The sequence below is a fragment of the Natrix helvetica genome, assembly GCF_964273705.1.
Source record: "Natrix helvetica genome assembly, chromosome: 10".
Taxonomy (NCBI): Eukaryota; Metazoa; Chordata; class Lepidosauria; order Squamata; family Natricidae; genus Natrix; species Natrix helvetica.
This window is the reverse complement of record NC_138561.1, coordinates 7,237,499-7,254,071: the sequence shown is the minus strand read 5'-3', so window position 1 is coordinate 7,254,071 and position 16,573 is coordinate 7,237,499. Positions and strand designations below refer to the sequence as shown.

At 44.8% G+C, this 16,573-nt stretch overlaps 1 protein-coding gene across 2 annotated transcripts in view; it reads right to left on the bottom strand.

The window, feature by feature from the left end:
• ESRP2 (epithelial splicing regulatory protein 2) overlaps positions 1-16,573 on the bottom strand; it is a 66,900-nt gene that overhangs the window by 11,212 nt on the left and 39,115 nt on the right. For both annotated transcript variants that reach the window (XM_081963338.1, XM_081963339.1), the window contains exons 10-15: positions 16,294-16,336; positions 14,867-15,168; positions 9,341-9,562; positions 6,951-7,149; positions 3,607-3,820; positions 47-224 (exon numbers count right to left, since the gene is read on the bottom strand). In XM_081963338.1, coding sequence (XP_081819464.1) covers positions 47-224; positions 3,607-3,820; positions 6,951-7,149; positions 9,341-9,562; positions 14,867-15,168; positions 16,294-16,336 — 1,158 coding nt within the window. The remainder of the gene's footprint in view (positions 1-46; positions 225-3,606; positions 3,821-6,950; positions 7,150-9,340; positions 9,563-14,866; positions 15,169-16,293; positions 16,337-16,573) is intronic.

Below are 16,573 nucleotides of genomic sequence, written 5' to 3'. Positions count from 1 at the left end.
TCTTACAAGGAGAAGGGGATGCAAGAGAAAAAGGCCCGGCACTCACCTGATACCCTTGGAAAAAGCTGAGGATTTCCTTCATTCCTGCGTTGTAGGGCAATCCTTGCATCCGGACAAGGGCGCCTGCTTGAGGGAGCATCGGAGTGTGGGAAGCCGAGGCAGCGGCTGCAACAGCGGCTTGGGGAGCCGTGATGTAGCCAACCGTGGTTGGAGACACCGGTGGGCTGAAGAGAGAGGAACAGAACATGTTGGTCGAAGGGCTGTTTCCACCGATTGGCATGTCACTTGGATCAGAATCCTTGGGGGCTGGGAATTCATTCTCTTCAACCAGGTCTCTCAACCTTGGTGGCAACTTTTAAGATGCGTGAATTTCAACTCCCAGAATTCCCCAGCCAGCGCTGGTTGGGAAATTCTGGGAGAAATCCACACATCTTAAAGTTACTCAGATTGATTAAACCTTCTTCTAAATTCACGAGAATTGAATAAATGATTCCGACAGCCATTTGCTTGCAAAGAAGATTGATTAGATCAAGATTAAGAGGGTTGGAAGGGACCTTGTAAGACCTCCTGCCCAAGCAGGAGACCCTACACTATTTCTGACAAATGACAATCCAGTCTCTCTGTGAAAGCTTCCAATGATGAAGCTCCCACACTTTTTCCATTTTAAAAGTAGAAACTCTTGTAGAGAAATGGGAACATCTGGCTGTCTGGCCAAAATGTTCTCAAGACCCTTTTCCAAGGACAAGATAATATTATGGGCTGTAAACCACCCTCTGAACCTCCGGAGCTGAAACACGTGAAGAACGATTGGAGGAATTGGGCGTGTCTAGTTTAATGAAAGGAAGAACTAGGGATGACATAATAAGCAGTGCTTCAGTGTTTAAGGGAAACCCGCCATCCTGGGCCCGACGTTTGGGAAGCCAGGACAAAGGGTGAGTGATGGAGGAGTAACACCTCCTTAAAAAACCTTGGTCCAGCTGGCCCGGCTGGGAGCACCTCGTAAGGGCCCCTTTTCCAGGGTTACAGGAGAAGACGGTCAACGGTTTGGAAGGCGGAAGAGGGCTCTACGCCCCAACGGCAGATCAAGCAGCAGAACCATCTTCTAGGAGAAGGGAAACTCTGGTTAGAAACCTCCACTGCCCTATGGCTATATCCACTACTGGAAAAGGCTTCAGGAGTCAACCTCCAGGCAAAATCCGGAGACGGAGTCCCGGAAGCAGTTCCTGACTGTTTACAACCATGTTCTGGTAACTCCTGCGATGCAACTGGAACCAATCGTATCGGCTCTGCTGTTCCATTGGATTATTTCAGCAACATGGAGAGGCGAGAATCTGCTGCTTGGGTCACAGTCTATCCTCCATATTAATCTACCCAGGTCTCGTGCCCTGGAGAGGACACTCCAGCTTTGATCTCTTTCCAAAGCACAATACCATCGTCTTTTGAGACTGAAGGATGCCAGTGCTGGCGAGACCCACAAACAGAAGAAGCTATGATGCTTATAAAGTTTGAGCATTGCAGTCAACATAATCTGAGGGCAACTGGCTGGGGTCAGTTGGACTCAGCTTTACAAAGATGGCACACATGGAATTCTAGCATTTTCTTCTAACCCAGTGGTTCTCAACCTTCCCAATGCCGCGACCCTTTAATACAGTCCCTCATGTTGTGGTGACCCCCAACCATAAAATTGGTGTCTCGGTTCCTAAGACCATCGAAAATATGTGTTTTCCAATGGTCTTAGGTGACCCCTGTGAAAGGGTCGTTTGACCCCCCCCCAAAGGGGTCCCGACCCACAGGTTGAGAACCACTGCTCTAAACAGACCTGGGATATTATTTATTACTTTCTTTTTAAAAAAGTTTTTTTATTTTATTCATACAATCATATCATCTTTGCAGCACATTTTATCCTTTATCAATACCTATATATCTTACATAACTATACCCATATCTATATCCATATTTTACACATCTTATTTCATACATACTATATTCGTTTGATCCTCTCATAATTTCTTATTTCGTCTACAATCTGTCTTGTACTGTCCCCCTCTTATTGATTCTGTGGTTTTGTATTGGTTTTGTAGTTTCTTGATCTTTCTTCTTCTCTTTGTTACTATCCTGTGTTTTTTGGGGGGGATATTATTTTCTTTGGCATGCCCGTCAATTTTACTAATTTTGTACCTCTGCTTGTTTTTTGTTTTTTAAATACCTTTTCATGATTCTGAAAGCACTAGTTCCCTTCTTAACCTTGCAGTAAACCTTCTCAGCACACTCTCTGCCCTTTGAAGGACAAAACAGGAATGCATGAAAATAAATGATGTCCCAGGGCTATGGAGCAGCTTGGCTCGTGAAGGTGAAAAAGAGGCTTTGGAGAATACAAGGACAAATGTGTAAACTCACATTGGCAAACTCCGCAAACTCAATGCAGTTTTTCCTCCACCGTGCACCAGCCGTGGAAGGAAGACAGGGAATCCTGGAGGGGGGGGGAACCCAGCTGAATAATAACCCTTCTCTGTCCCACAGACTTGGTGGTGGGAGAAAAGATTGGGAAGGCCTGGAACAGGGCCAGGGTAACTGTTGAAGACATATAAGTATCCTCCAAGCAAACGGAAGCTTTTCCCAGCTCCAGATCTTCAGACAATCTTTACTAGCTTTTGCATTTATTTACAAGTTTGTTATCTGCCCCAGTCGAAAGATAAAGCAAGCAAGAGGATTCAAACTCCTGCACATGGGCCATGTTGGCCGTTATACAGAAGGGGGGTGCTTAGAAAAGAAAACTGGTCAAAATGACCAAAACATTGGCTGAATTTCAAGCAGTTCCATTGCTGGAGGCTTTTAAGAAGAGACTGGATCACTACTTGTCAGAATTCGTACTGGGTCTCCTGCTTGGACACAGACTGTTGGGGGCAATAGGCTGACTTTGTAAACCACTTAGAGAGGGCTGCAAAGCATTGTAAAGAAGAATATAAATCTAAGGGCTATGGCTCCCTCCCTCCCTCCCTCCCTCCCATCCATCCATCCATCCATCCATCCATCCATCTATCCATCTATCCAGTATTGCAGGCTGACTCTGCCCACTGCCAGCAGTTCGATCCTGACTGGCTCAAGGTGGATTCATCCTTCCATCCTTCCGAGGTGGGTAGAATGAGGACCCAGATTGTTGGGGGCAAATAGGCTGACTCTGTAAACTGCTTAAAGAGGACTGTAAAAGCACTATGAAGCGCTATATAAGTCTAAGTGCTAATGCTAATGAGCAGAGGGCTGGACTAGAAGACCTCCAAGGTCCCTTCCAACTTTGTTATTCTGTTAATCTAGGATCTTGAATACCCGGCTTCAAATTTATCCGGCATTTTGTCTTTAATTGAGGACCTTGTGACATTCTTCAGAGGTAGAACTTCATCCTAGCTGGACCTTGTTCACCAACATCAGTTCTCCTCATTCCTTGAGATCTTAAATGCTAAGCATCTTAAAAACGCATTTCAAGAACTGGGAGGACTAGAAACTTTAAAAACCCAATGCCACTGGAAACGCAGCACGAGTTGCAAGACGTTGCTCACGTTTTGGGTCCCAAAACGTAGTAGAAAAACGCACGCCAACGTTCAATAGTACCTGGGATAGTAAGCGGTGTAGTTCATGTAAAGTTGAGCCGCCTGAGTGGGGTAGTAAGCGACAGCTGGAGTGACAGCGGCTGCAGCGGCTGCGGCCGCAGCGTGTTGAGACCTGGTTGGAGGCAGGAGGGCTTGTGATGGGTATATTGCAGCTTCTGCTGGGATCACGGCGGTGGCTGCTGTTTGGAAAGCAGCATAGGCGGGAGGAGAAAGGCCTGAAGCGGGACGACAAGGCAAAGTCAGCCACACAGATTCTGTTTGGCAGCTGCTGTTGACTTTGGAAAAAGGAGATGAACAAGGGGTTCGGGGTGCCTATCAGCTAGAAGGGAAAAGCGACAATTCTCACCAAGCGCACTGGCCCGCTTAGTCTGTTGTGAGTCCTCGTTTTTAGGGCTCTCCAACGTTTGGGCATCAGGGCTCAAATGTGTCTCTCTGGAAAGGGAGTCGTACCAATTTCAAAACAGAGGAGTATAATCTCCTCTGTATCAGAAAGCAGCAAAAGTCTGACTTCCAAAGCCAACCCTAAAACAAGATGCAGACTGGCAGAATTTATTGCTTCCTTCCTTCCTTCCTCCCTCCTTCCTGTGCTTTTCTTTTTCTTTCTTCTCATTTCCATTTCCTTCTTTTTTTCCTCCCTCCCTCCCTCCTGTGCCTTTCCTTTCCCCTTCTTCCTTCTTATTTCCATCTCCTTCCTTCCCTCCTTCCTTCCTGTGCCTTTCCTTTCCCTTTCTTCCTTCTTATTTCCATCTCCTTCCTTCCCTCCTTCCTCCCTCCTTCCCTCCTGTGCCTTTCCTTTCCCTTTCTTCCGTCTTATTTCCATCTCCTGCCTTCCCTCCTTCCTTCCTTCTTTCTGTCCTTCTTCCCTCACCCCTCCTGTGCTTTTCTTTTCCTTTCCTTCCCCTTTCTTTCTTCTCATTTCCATCTCCTTCCTTCCCTCTTTCCTTTCTTTTTTTTTTCCTTTCCCGCCATAAAAAAAGCCAAATCACAAATTGTCCTTCAACACAACTGGAAATACTGTTTACAAAGCTATGTAAACCCAGCGGATTTCATCATTCTTTCTCGGTTTGTTAGACCTCCTGTCCCTCGAGACCCTCTGTCTTCAATAACAAGCATCCTCCTCTGCGGATTAAGTCTCCCCTTGGTTAATATAACATTAATCTCAGGGCAGTTCAAAGCAGAAAGGCTTCCAAAGGCAGCTACTCAAATTTGGGCAAAGGGTGACATTTCTTTATAGTGGATTTAAAACTGATGAGATCCTGATCAGTTTAAAGCTGCAGCCCAGAAAACCTCTTGATTCTTAGAAGAAATAAATAAATAAGGAGGATGAATGAGAAACTTTGGGAAATGCAGGTTTTTTTTTAACCCATTACAGGGAACTGCCTAAGGATGTTCTTATATAGATAGTCCTCATTTTACAACCAGAATTAGGACCCAGAATTTCCATTGCTAAGCAAAGCAGTTGTTGAATGAGTTGTGGCTGATTTTACTACCTCTTTCGGCCAAGGTTGTTAAGCAAATCATTGCAGTTGTTAAGGGAATCACATGGATGTTAAATTAATCTGGCTTTCCCCATTGCTTTTTGGAAGCCAGCTGGAAATGTCACGCAGGGCAATCCCATGTCCCCTTTAACAATTAACTGTTGTAAAGAAATGCCAGATGCCAAGAGCCCAAATTTTGATCATGTGACCAAGGGCAATGCCACAATGTTCATAAGTGCTTGTAAGCCACCTTTTCTCCAGTGCCCTTGTAACTTTTAAATGGTTGCTAAACACCTGCTTGTGAATTGAGAATTACCTGTCATGTTTTATTTACTTCTTAACTTTATGTACTGCTCCATCTCACCCATAAGACAACCTTGTATTTTATGTACCAAAAACTAATAAAAGATATCCTTTTCCTTTAACACAAAAGATAAGGGTCCCCTCGCACGTATGTGCTAGTGGTCCCCGGCTCTAGGGGGCGGTGCTCATCTCCCTTTCAAAGCCAAAGACCAGCACTGTCTGAAGATGTCTCCGTGGTCATGTGGCCGGCATGACTAAATGCCAAAGGTGCATGGAATGTTGTTACCTTCCCACCAAAGGTGGTCCCTATTTTTCTACTTGCATTTTTTACGTGCTTTCGAACTGCTACGTTGGCAGAAGCTGGGACAAGTAACGGGAGCTCCCTCCATTATGCGGTGCTAGGGATTCGAACTGCGAAACTGCTGACCTTTCTGATTGACAAGCTCAGCGTCTTAGCCACTGAGCCACCACGTCTCTTAGCACAGAAGAGCACCTTGTAGTTTTAATTTTAAATGATCTTATATTTCCTCTCTCATTCCTTAAATAGCAGTTTTTTCAACTAATAACTCCTTTTTTGGAGGTATAAAAGCTGTCAGACCTCTAACAAGATTTCAGGCTTGTGCCTGGGTGCGTGAAAAATGTTTATAACTCTTAACTCTAATTCTATTATTTAGAATTTATGGAAACAGCGTGAATGTCTAGACCTCTTATTCATAGTGGATGGCCAAAAGAATGATTCAATCCCAACAGTAAGATAAAATCATTCGTGATTTGCAACCCTGGCTGGCTAATACGATATGCCAGCAGTTGTAGGTCTGTTTTGGCAGAAAACGTGGCTTGCAAGCGACTTCATCTAAATTTTCAGGACAGATGTAATATAAGGTAAAGGTTCCCCTTGCACATGTGTGCTGGTCGTTCCTGACTCTAGAGGGCGGTGCTTATCTCCATTTCAAAGCTGAAGAGCCAGCGCTGTCCGAAGACGTCTCCGTGGTCATGTGGCCGGCATGACTCAATGCTGAAGGTACATGGAGAGCTGTTACCTTCCCACCAAAGTGGTCCCTATTTTTTCTACTTGCATTTTTTACGTGCTTTCGAAATGCTAGGTTGACAGAAGCTGGGACAAGTAATTGGAGCTCCCTCCATTACACAGCACTAGGGATTCAAACCACCGAACTGCCAATCTTTCTGATTGATAAGTTCAGCATCTTAGCCTCTGAGCCACCGCGTCTCTTGGATCTAATATATAGATAATAAATATGATATGATTTTCCAGGCCACTTTTTAAAAAACTTTTTCCGGATGCAAACTGGATGCAAAACCAATCCCAGTTTGAAAAGCCTTGGCCCACATTGGCACCTTCATACTGTGGGCCGTTTTCAAGAAAAGCGCCTGCCAATCGTCTCTCATTTTCACCCAGCTTGCAATCCCAGCCTGTCCCCAGAAAGCGGATTCCTGATCAGAGTTGATCCCGAAAGAAAGGGGCCAGATCCTGCTGTCCATCAGCACCTACCAGAGTGTCAGCCGGGAGCAGCAGCACAGAGCAGGCGGAGGATTGGAGACTTACATGGTAACTTACAAGGAGGCGGAGACAATCCACTACGGTTTAAAGTGCCACCCATTAACACAAAATTCATCTCCTCTCCGGAACACTGGAAGACTTCCACGTAACGGTCCTTCATCATTTTCTTGTGACACTTCTGAGCCACCAAGAAGGCTCGGTCAGAAGATTTCATTTGGATGAAGGCATCTCCTGACGGCCGGCCCTGGAAGGAAGGAAGGAAGGAAGGAAGGAAGGAAGGAAGGAAGGAGGGAGGGATGGAGGGAAGGAAGGAAGGAAGGAAGGAAGAAAGAAAGAAAAGGGAGGAAAGAAAGGAAGGAAGGAAGGAAGAAAAGGGAGGGAGGGAAGGAGGAAAGGAAGGAAGGAAAGGAAGGAGGGAAGGAAGGAGGGAGGGAAGGAAGGAAGAAAGAAAAGGGAGGAAAGGAAGGAAGAAAAGGGAGGGAGGAAAGGAAGAAAGGAAGGAAGGAAGAAAAGGGAGGGAGGGTAGGAGGAAAGAAAGGAAGGAAAGAAGGAAAGGAAGGAAGGAGGGAAGGAGGGAGGGAGGAAAGGAAGGAGGGAGGGAGGGAAGGGATGGAAGGGAAGGAAGGAAGCAAAGGAAAGAAGAGAAGGAAAGAAAGAGATAGATAGATAGAGAGATAGAAGATAGATAGATAGATAGATATAGATATATAGATATATAGATAGATAGATAGATAGATAGATAGATGATAGATAGATAGATAGTAGATAGATAGATAGATAGATAGATAGATAGATAGATAGATAGATAGATGATAGATAGATAGATAGATAGATAGATAGATAGATAAGATGGATAGATAGATAGGTAGATAGATAGATATAGATATTGGTTAGTGACCTTGTGAAGTAGAGAGGAAGAAACCTGCATTCAGCATTTCACACTGCATTGTGTCTAACTTGTGCCTTGCGTAGTACTTTTCACTGACATTGTATGCCCTATGCTAAATAAACAACTTATGCTGCTGTGTTGTTTTGGTGAGACTTATAAAAATTAGGTGAGATATAATAATCGTTGTCCTAAAATACAAAGGTCTTCAAATAGAAGTCGAACGACTGCAGTGAAAGAAAGCAAAGGTAGTACCAATAGTAATAGATTCCCCTGGGCACAATCCGGGCACAATGTCTTCAAAAAAAAAACCCAGAAATTGCTTTTTGAAAAAGCAGCTTTGGGACAACCATGACCTGGATGATGGAGAATCTCCATAGACACATCTGGAGCACCACTTCAACGCCATTGGCATTGACCCAAAAAAAATCAATTGCAAAAGGCAGCTTTGCTTGGAAGAGCTGACATTCTGTGATGATAACTGCAATACCATCCAACATCCACATCTGCCTCTCTCAGGTCCTCAAGAAGGACTCAATAGATAATAATGCCAAATCCGGTCTAAACATCTGGCTCATTGTGGGACCAAGCGTAATAATATTCCAGAGTTGACGCACGATTTTTCTTTGTCTTATTGGCCATGGGTTTGGGTTTTTTGTTTCTTTAAAAAAAGAATCACCAAAAGTAAAATACTTGCTCATCTTTTGCAGCATAAAGGAAGCTGTTCTTTTCATTTGCATTCATCTTTATTCTGGACTAACGCCAAGTCTCTATCTTTTAATTTCATCCTGGGAAGCTTGGCAAACTCCCTATAATTTTCAGGTAATCTTATTACACAATCTAAGATGGATACTGCTGACATTCTACTAGTCTTTCTTCTTCTTCTGCAAACAAAAGAAATACCATGTGCTTTCCCAGACGTTTTCATCAGATATCCGAGACTGATTATTGGCAGGATTAAATCTGAAGATTTCACATTTCCTTAAGAGAACCAAATTTTATCCCCAGGGCTAGAGTGGGGCTTTGCTAGCAGCGGTGGCTCTTCCATCCCAAGGACCGGCCCATAGATTTCCACTGCTCTCCTCTCCTCTGCCTTCTGTGCAGCCACATGTCAGGCACTGGACACAGCTGTTCCTCCTCTTCTTCATCAGCCACCACCAGACCTGGGGGCTGTTGACTCTCCATCTGAGGGCTGCCTCTGTCTCTTTCCCTCCCTCCCTCTCTTTCCCTCCCTCCCTCTCTTTCACTCTCTCTCTCTCTCTCTCTCTGCCAGCTCCATTCTCTCTTCCCCCTTGGGAAATTGCCTTGATGCTGACCCTGCCTCCCTCCTCCAATTTGGCTGCTGGAGGGGCCGGCAGCCAACAGGCCACAATAGGTTCCTACAAGGCTCATGGGATGGAAGAAAACCCCATCATGATCACCTTCTGGTTTATGGTTGCTCCATTCTATCCCTAGGACAACCCCTCTGTGAGACACCCACAACAGGCTCTGAGCCCTTGCGTGGAGCCCGTGTCTCCAAGAGTTTGAGGACATTACAACCCTTTCATACTTGCTGGTTCAGGACCATGTGAACTCCATGCGGTTTGATGTCTCCAGTCGCGTCGCCCATGAACTCCAGAATGTCATCAATCCCAGCTGTGTAAGGCAGGCCTCGGAGGCGGACACAGTCTCGCAAACTGCCAGCAGCAATGGTGTAAGGAGGAGGGATGACAGGGACGATCGGGGTAGGGAGAGTAGCAATCAAGGGGGCTGACATGTACCGGTTGAGAACCTGGCAGGAGGAGAAAGTTCACCGAGAGTGAGAACAGAATTGCTTTCTGGATACGGACTAGGAAGAGTGAAAACCTCTAGTTCAGAGGTCTTCAATCTTGCAACTTTAAGACTTGAGGACTTCAACTCCCAGAATTCTCCAGCCAGCAGAGCCGGGAGTTGAAATCCACAAGTCTTAAAAGTTGCCAGGCTTGGGGACCCCCTGCCCTAGAGGTGGTCCTCAGCTTACAACCACAGCTGACCCCCCCCCCCAATTTCCATTGCCATACAGAACAGTGGTTAAGTCAGCTTTCTGTTGTTAAGTTAATCTTGTCCTGTTTTATGATCTTTCTTCCACCGTTGTGAAGTGAATCACTGCAGTTAGTTAACACAGAGGCTTCCTTGTTGACTTTGCTCATCAGAAGGTTGCAAAAAAGTGATCGCATGATGCTGGGACACGGCAACCGTCATAAATGCCAAGCATCCTAATTTTGACCATGTGATCATGCAGTGGTTGTGTGAAAAACGGTCATAAATCAGGTTTTTCAGTGTCGCTGTAACTTCGAACTCTCATTAAATGAATAGTTAACAACTGAGGACTACCTGTTTTAACATGCTATGAAATCGCTCATATTTGAGAAGTCTTCTCCAACCTTTCAACTTCAATTAACTTTAACTTGATTAATTCATTTCATCAAGGTGATAGTTCTAACTGAGCGCTTATGCTGAAAATTTGTTTTTATGGGCATCTATGGCTTGTGTGAGGGAATGCAAGTTTTCCACCCAAAGTCACTTGCCTATTTAGAATTCATGTTTTGTCATTTCTGTACAAGCTGTTCTCTTTTCTACTCTGTTCTGCCAGCCGAACAAATAGGTTTAAAAATACGTAGTTTCTATCCTTGGGCTGTCAGACTCTTAAACACAACCACAATCACTCCACACACACATGTTGAAACATTTGACAGGTTTTACTTTTCCTTTCTTTCTTTCCTTTCTTGTTTTAGCAATAGCACTTACATTTATATACCGCTTCATAGTGCTTTATAGCCCATTCTAAGCGGTTTACAGAGTCAGCCTCTTGCCCCCAACAATCTGGTCTTCATTTTACCCACCCCGGAAGGATGGAAGGCTAAGTCAACCTTGAGCCTGGTGAGATTTGAACTGCCAAACTGCAGGCAGCCAGTGACCAGCAGAGATAGCCTGCAGTACTGCACTCTGACCACTGAGCCACCGCAGCTCTTATTTTTTTTACCTAATTACTTGCATAGGGATTGCTCTTTATACTATTTATGTTGTTAGTATTTTTTGTCATGGATTGCACCAGTGAAACTAAAACCAATTTCATTGTATACATGAAGTACAATGACAATAAAGGCTATACCCGTGATGGAGAACCTATGTCACGCCTGCCACAGGTGGCACATGAAGGCATTTGTTAGGGCATGCGAGGCATTGCTCTGTCAGCTCCACCGCGCATGCGTGCGCTGGCCAGCTGACATCAGCCTTCATTTTCGGCCGTTCGGGAACAGACTTCCGGTTTGCATGTTGGGCCATTTTTCGCCCTCCGGAGGCTTCAAGGAAGTCTCCTGAAGCCTTTGGAGGGCCTCGGGGGTAGGGTGGCATTTTTGCCTTCCCCAGGCTTCTAGAAAGCCTCTGGAGCCTGGGGAGGGTGAAAAACGGGTCCATCGCGTGCGAAAATCAGGGAAGAGTGTGCACACGAATGCACAGGGTGGGTCACGCACATAGAATTATGAGTGTGGGCATGCCCATGAACGACCCCCAGCTTTTGGCACGCGATGGCAAAAAGGTTAGCTATCACTGGGCTATACTGTATTAATGTAGCAGGGTGAACACATTTTTAACTAATATGCACCTCACTTCCCTCCTTGCTCAAATCTCCCATTAATCACCGTTTCTCTTTCACCCAAACCACAACATTATACTTACCATTTCCTAACAGATCAAGGTTACCAAACTACACCCTGAATTCGGCTTAAGAATTCAGCCCTTCCCTAACGCATCCACCATAGCAAGCCAATTCAGGGCAACCAGGATAAACTGGTCCAGCCGAAACAAATGTGGGTAATGGCTAATCCAGGCACCCGGCTTTAAGAAGGACAACGCACACAAGGTGAAAAGGTTCCCTCTGATCTTTGCCTCATTAAGCTGAACTGGTTCTTTAACGGTTTAATTGCTGAAGAAGGCAAGAACAGATCAGCTTTCCTCAGCAAAATACTTCCAAATGTTTCTTAGCCGTCTGGCCCACATTGAATTATTTAACTGAGAAGTGAGCGTGTGAGAAAAGAGCTTTAAACACTGATTCCTGGTACAAAATTCTATGTTATCTACTAGGGCAGGAGTGGTAAAAAATAAAACACAGGGCTGGATCTTGAGATACCTCTCACAGATGGATCATTAAGACAGGAAAGTGTAAAGAACTGTAAGTTTAGTGCACAAGAAAATCTGCCATAACGCCCTACCTGTTAATGACAACTTTTACTTCAACTACACAAGGGCCTTGAAAAAAGAAAACTAATAAAAGATATCCTTTCCCTTTAACACAAAAGATAAGGTTCCCCTCGCACATATGTGCTAGTTGATCCCGGCTCTAGGGGGCGGTGCTCATCTCCCTTTCAAAGCCAAAGACCAGCACTGTCCAAAGACGTCTCCGTGGTCATGTGGCCGGCATGACTAAATGCCAAAGGCGCACGGAAGGCTGTTACCTTCCCACCAAAGATGGTCCCTATTTTTCTACTTGCATTTTTTACGTGCTTCCGAACTGCTAGGTTACAAACTAAATGGAATCCATTCTAATCTTGATTGCAGGAAAAACGATTTCAGCAAGAGTAGGAAATGTGTGGACACCCTACCCGATCCGGTTGTTAATTCCTCTAACCCCCATAACTTTTACCTTAAGCTGTCTACCGTGGACCTTACATATTTCTCAAGAGGTTCCTAAGGGGGCGTGCATAAGCCCACCAGCGTGCCTACCCTCCCTGTCCTACTGTCCCCATTTATATCTGTGTTTAGCGCTATGTTTTGCTTATGTATATCTAATTATTTGTGCCGTTTTTTCATACTTGTTTCCTTGTACTTACTGACAAATAAAATAAAGAAATAAATAAATAAAATAAAATAATCCACCACTGAAGATGGGCAGGACATAAATTTAACAAAGAAACAAACAAGCCTCCATAAGCTGCAATGTGGGGCTTGTGTGTCACCTTGAGGCTCTTGGGTTAGTTTAATGAGTGACCCACAGCTAAACAAAAGCCATGCCTGGACATCGTACACAAAGGCAAGCCCATGCAAATGTCGCCGTCCCTTCAAGGCCACCCTTTTGCTCTTGCTTCAAGCTGATCCAGGAAAGTCTCCATCTGTGCCATAAACCCATCCAGACTCATCCCCTTTGTGGCACAAAGAAAAGTCTCCATCTGGCTAAAATAATAAGCTCAGAGAAATCTACACACACACACAAACTCCCGGCTTTTCAGATCTCACTGGTAATATTTCTAGTGAGTCCCTCTTGGGTCTGTCTCCAACAGACAACTGCCAGAGAGAAGTAACTGGAGCCCAGCCAGCAGTAGAGATACTATTGTCCTGAAGTTAATTATAGACCATCTGGTCAACCTTCCTTCAGTCTGCCTAGAAGGCTGTTGCCCCAAGGAACCAACCTGGGTTTAAGGTGGTGCCGAGGGATCCTTGCTTGTGTTTTCGTTGGAACAGGTGAAGATGACGGTCTCTCTGGAATTCAGCCCTCTCTCCTCTTCCAAGAAGACTTAATTTGTTACGTCTGTAAATGAGGAGGGGTCCCTAATTGGCCCTCTCTCGGTTGATTACATTCAGGAGTGGGATTTAAAATTTTTAGCAACCCATTCTCTGCCTGGTTGCTGGCTGGCATAGCCATGGTGGGTGTGGCCTACTCGGCCTTCCGCAGCACCGTGGGTGGGGGCATTTTCACCCTCCCCAGGCTCCGGAGGCTTTCCTTGAGCCTCTGGGAGGGCGAAAACAGCCTCCCTTGGGCTCCAGAGACTGGAAATGAGTCCGTTTCCTAACTTCCGAAACTTCTGGTAGGCCCATTTTTTGCCCTCCCGGAGCCTCCGCGCGAGCCCTCCACTTAACCGGCATCCAAAATGGGCTGTGTGGAGAATCCTGGGAGGGGCGGGGCAGGGTAGGCGGGGCCAGCCAGTCCTTGCAACTACCAGTTTGGCAAGCCAGATGTAAAATTAGCATCTGTAAAATTAGACTGAATCCCCCCCCGATTATATTCCCTATTTGGAATCGACACAACAAAATCAAATGATTTCCCTTACTTGAAGCCTTTTGCAAAAAGCGCCAGCAGAAAGAATCCTAAGAAAATAGCGAGGTCACATTATCATACTAAGCCGTGATACCGTGTGTGTGTGGATTACTGCAATGAGTGCATCTAGCAACCCTGGCTTGGAAACTATGCTTCACGGCTGAGGGAAGACATCACGAGGAATTCCTCCTGGCGATGTGAAGGGGAAGGGTTTTAAACTCTTGATAAGCTGGGCCAGAATTTTCCCCTCTGGAGAGTAGGGGAAGATGACCCTTGCTAAAAAAAAATATGTAGGAACTGTTCCCAAGGCGAAAGGGCTGGAACTCTTTTTAAGTCTGGAATGATGAGATACCGCATTTTTCGCCCTATGAGACGTACTTTTTTACTCCAAAAAAGAGGGGGAGAAAATCTGGGTGCGTCTTATACGCCGAATGTAGCCACCTGGGTCATCTAAAAATGGGGCAGACATAAAATTGTTCTTAAACTGCTGTTAACTTTCTACAGTTGATATAAAATATTTTACTACAGTATTTGGTTCGGAATCTTTTTTTTCCTAGATTTTCCTCCTTTAAAATTGGGTGCGTCTTATATTCCGGAGCGTCTTATAGGGCGAAAAAATACGGTAATATTCAGAAGCGGCTCGCGCAGACGTCTTCCTGTCACCGAATTATAAATAGGAGGAAGAGGAGGTATAACATAATCAGACATGCCAGATTCTCTTATTACATCTAATCCCAATAAAAGGAGTGTTGGTTTTCCTGCCGAGATGCTTTCATGGTCTGCTCATTTTAGTGAGGCCAACTTCCCCTCTGGAAAAGTTGAGAAAAATCACCTAAACTCATTTTGTTGTCCTGAAGATCAATGGATAAATTCCAAAGGCTGTTTTGGGTCCATGTTCTAGGATTAAATTACTCTCATTGCTCCCAGATCTCTGCACCAGTTGTTTGTGGCTCTTATCCCCAAGAAGGCCCAATGTATAAAAGGTGAGAGAGACCCAAATGCCCAGAATAAAATATGTGGTACCACCTGTTGGACTTCAGCTGCTGTGCTTCTGAAGAGTTCGATGTAGCGTTTGCCCAAGATCTCCTTGTGTTTCTTAAGGGCATTCTGGGCATAATCTTCACAGGCAAACAGAACAAATGCATCTCCAGTTGGCCTGCCATCTGGATACTTGACGAAGAGGAGGCCTTCCTTGCCTCCCGTGACGGGACACTCGGGGCCCAAGAAACCAAGCACATCCTCGGGCGTTGCAGTGAAAGGGAGACCTCTCATCCTGATGATGACTTGGTTCTCCTTGGAGAGGAACTGGGCAACTTCGTTGGAGGTGCCTAGACAGAAGAGATGACCACCGTTAAGGACAGGAAAGTGTACGTCTTATACTTAATCCTCAGAGAGAAACCTTTTGTCAATTAAAATTTGAAATTGAACATTCTTTCTAATTCCACATTTTCATACACTGACGAAAGAGCTGGATGAAGAAGTGGGTGGCTGTGAATTCTAGTCCCTCCACGAGGCATAGAAGCTGCTTGTGTGACTTCGGGCCAGTCCTCATAGCCCAATCCATCTCCAAGGTTGTTGCTGTTGTGGGGTTATTAGAATGAGTGAGCAATACATGCGCTATTACGGGTTGTACAAACCCAAGACAAGATAGGTAAAGATAAGGTTCCCTTCGCACATATGTGCTACTTCTTCCCGACTCTAGGAGGCGGTGCTCATCTCCGTTTTAAAGCCGAAGAGCCAGCGCTGTCCAAAGACGTTTCTGTGGTCATGTGGTCGGCATGACTCAATGCCGAAGGCGCACAGAACACTGTTCCCTTCCCTACCAAAGGTGGTTTCTGTTTTTCTACTTGCATTTTTTCTACATGCTTTCAAACTGCTAGGTTGGCAGAAGCTGGGACAAGTAACGGGAGCTCATTCCATTATGCAGCTCTAGGGATTCGAACCGATGAACTGCTGACCTTTCTGATTGACAAGCTCAGCATCTTAGCCACAGAGCCAACGCATTCCCTAAGACAATATATAATCTAATAAATAAATAAACAAGACACCCAACTTGCAAAATTTTCTGGGTGCACGCGTCAGACTGATTTTAAACACAGGATCTGAATTTACACAGCATGGTAAGCAAAAGTTTAGCTAGTTAGCTAGTTTGTTAAGTCATGTCAACAAAGACATTATTAAATATTTAGTCTCCTGGTGCTGGGTCTATTTGGAACAACCTTCTCCATCTCTGAATCTGTTGACTGAACTCCCAACTATTTATAGTTAAAATTATGAGACTTATATATACCCCACCCCACCCCAATATCTGGTGATGGGCATGTTGAGGAACCAAAAATAAATTTTGATATGTCACATTTTATATTATTTCTCATAGCAACTTAAAAGCACCTTCTCGCAGTACAGTTTCAATCTCTTGCTTAATAAGGTTTTTCCCCCGCTAAAGAACTTACCACCAGCAATTTTCAGAAATTCCTCTCCTGTGGCTTTGTAAACCTGAAACAAAAAAGGGGCAAAGACAATAATTATGATCGATGTCTAGATATTTGATGAGTGATATTAGCATAATATACACATTTGTCTTTTAAGATGACACAAGATACTCTTTATAAATCTAGTTATCTGCAAAACCATTTTAGGACATAATATTTGGGAAGACCTTGGGATACTTCTCCTGCAGACCACATCAATCTAGCTTTCCAGAAGTGGTCTGTGATACCATCTGGAACCAGT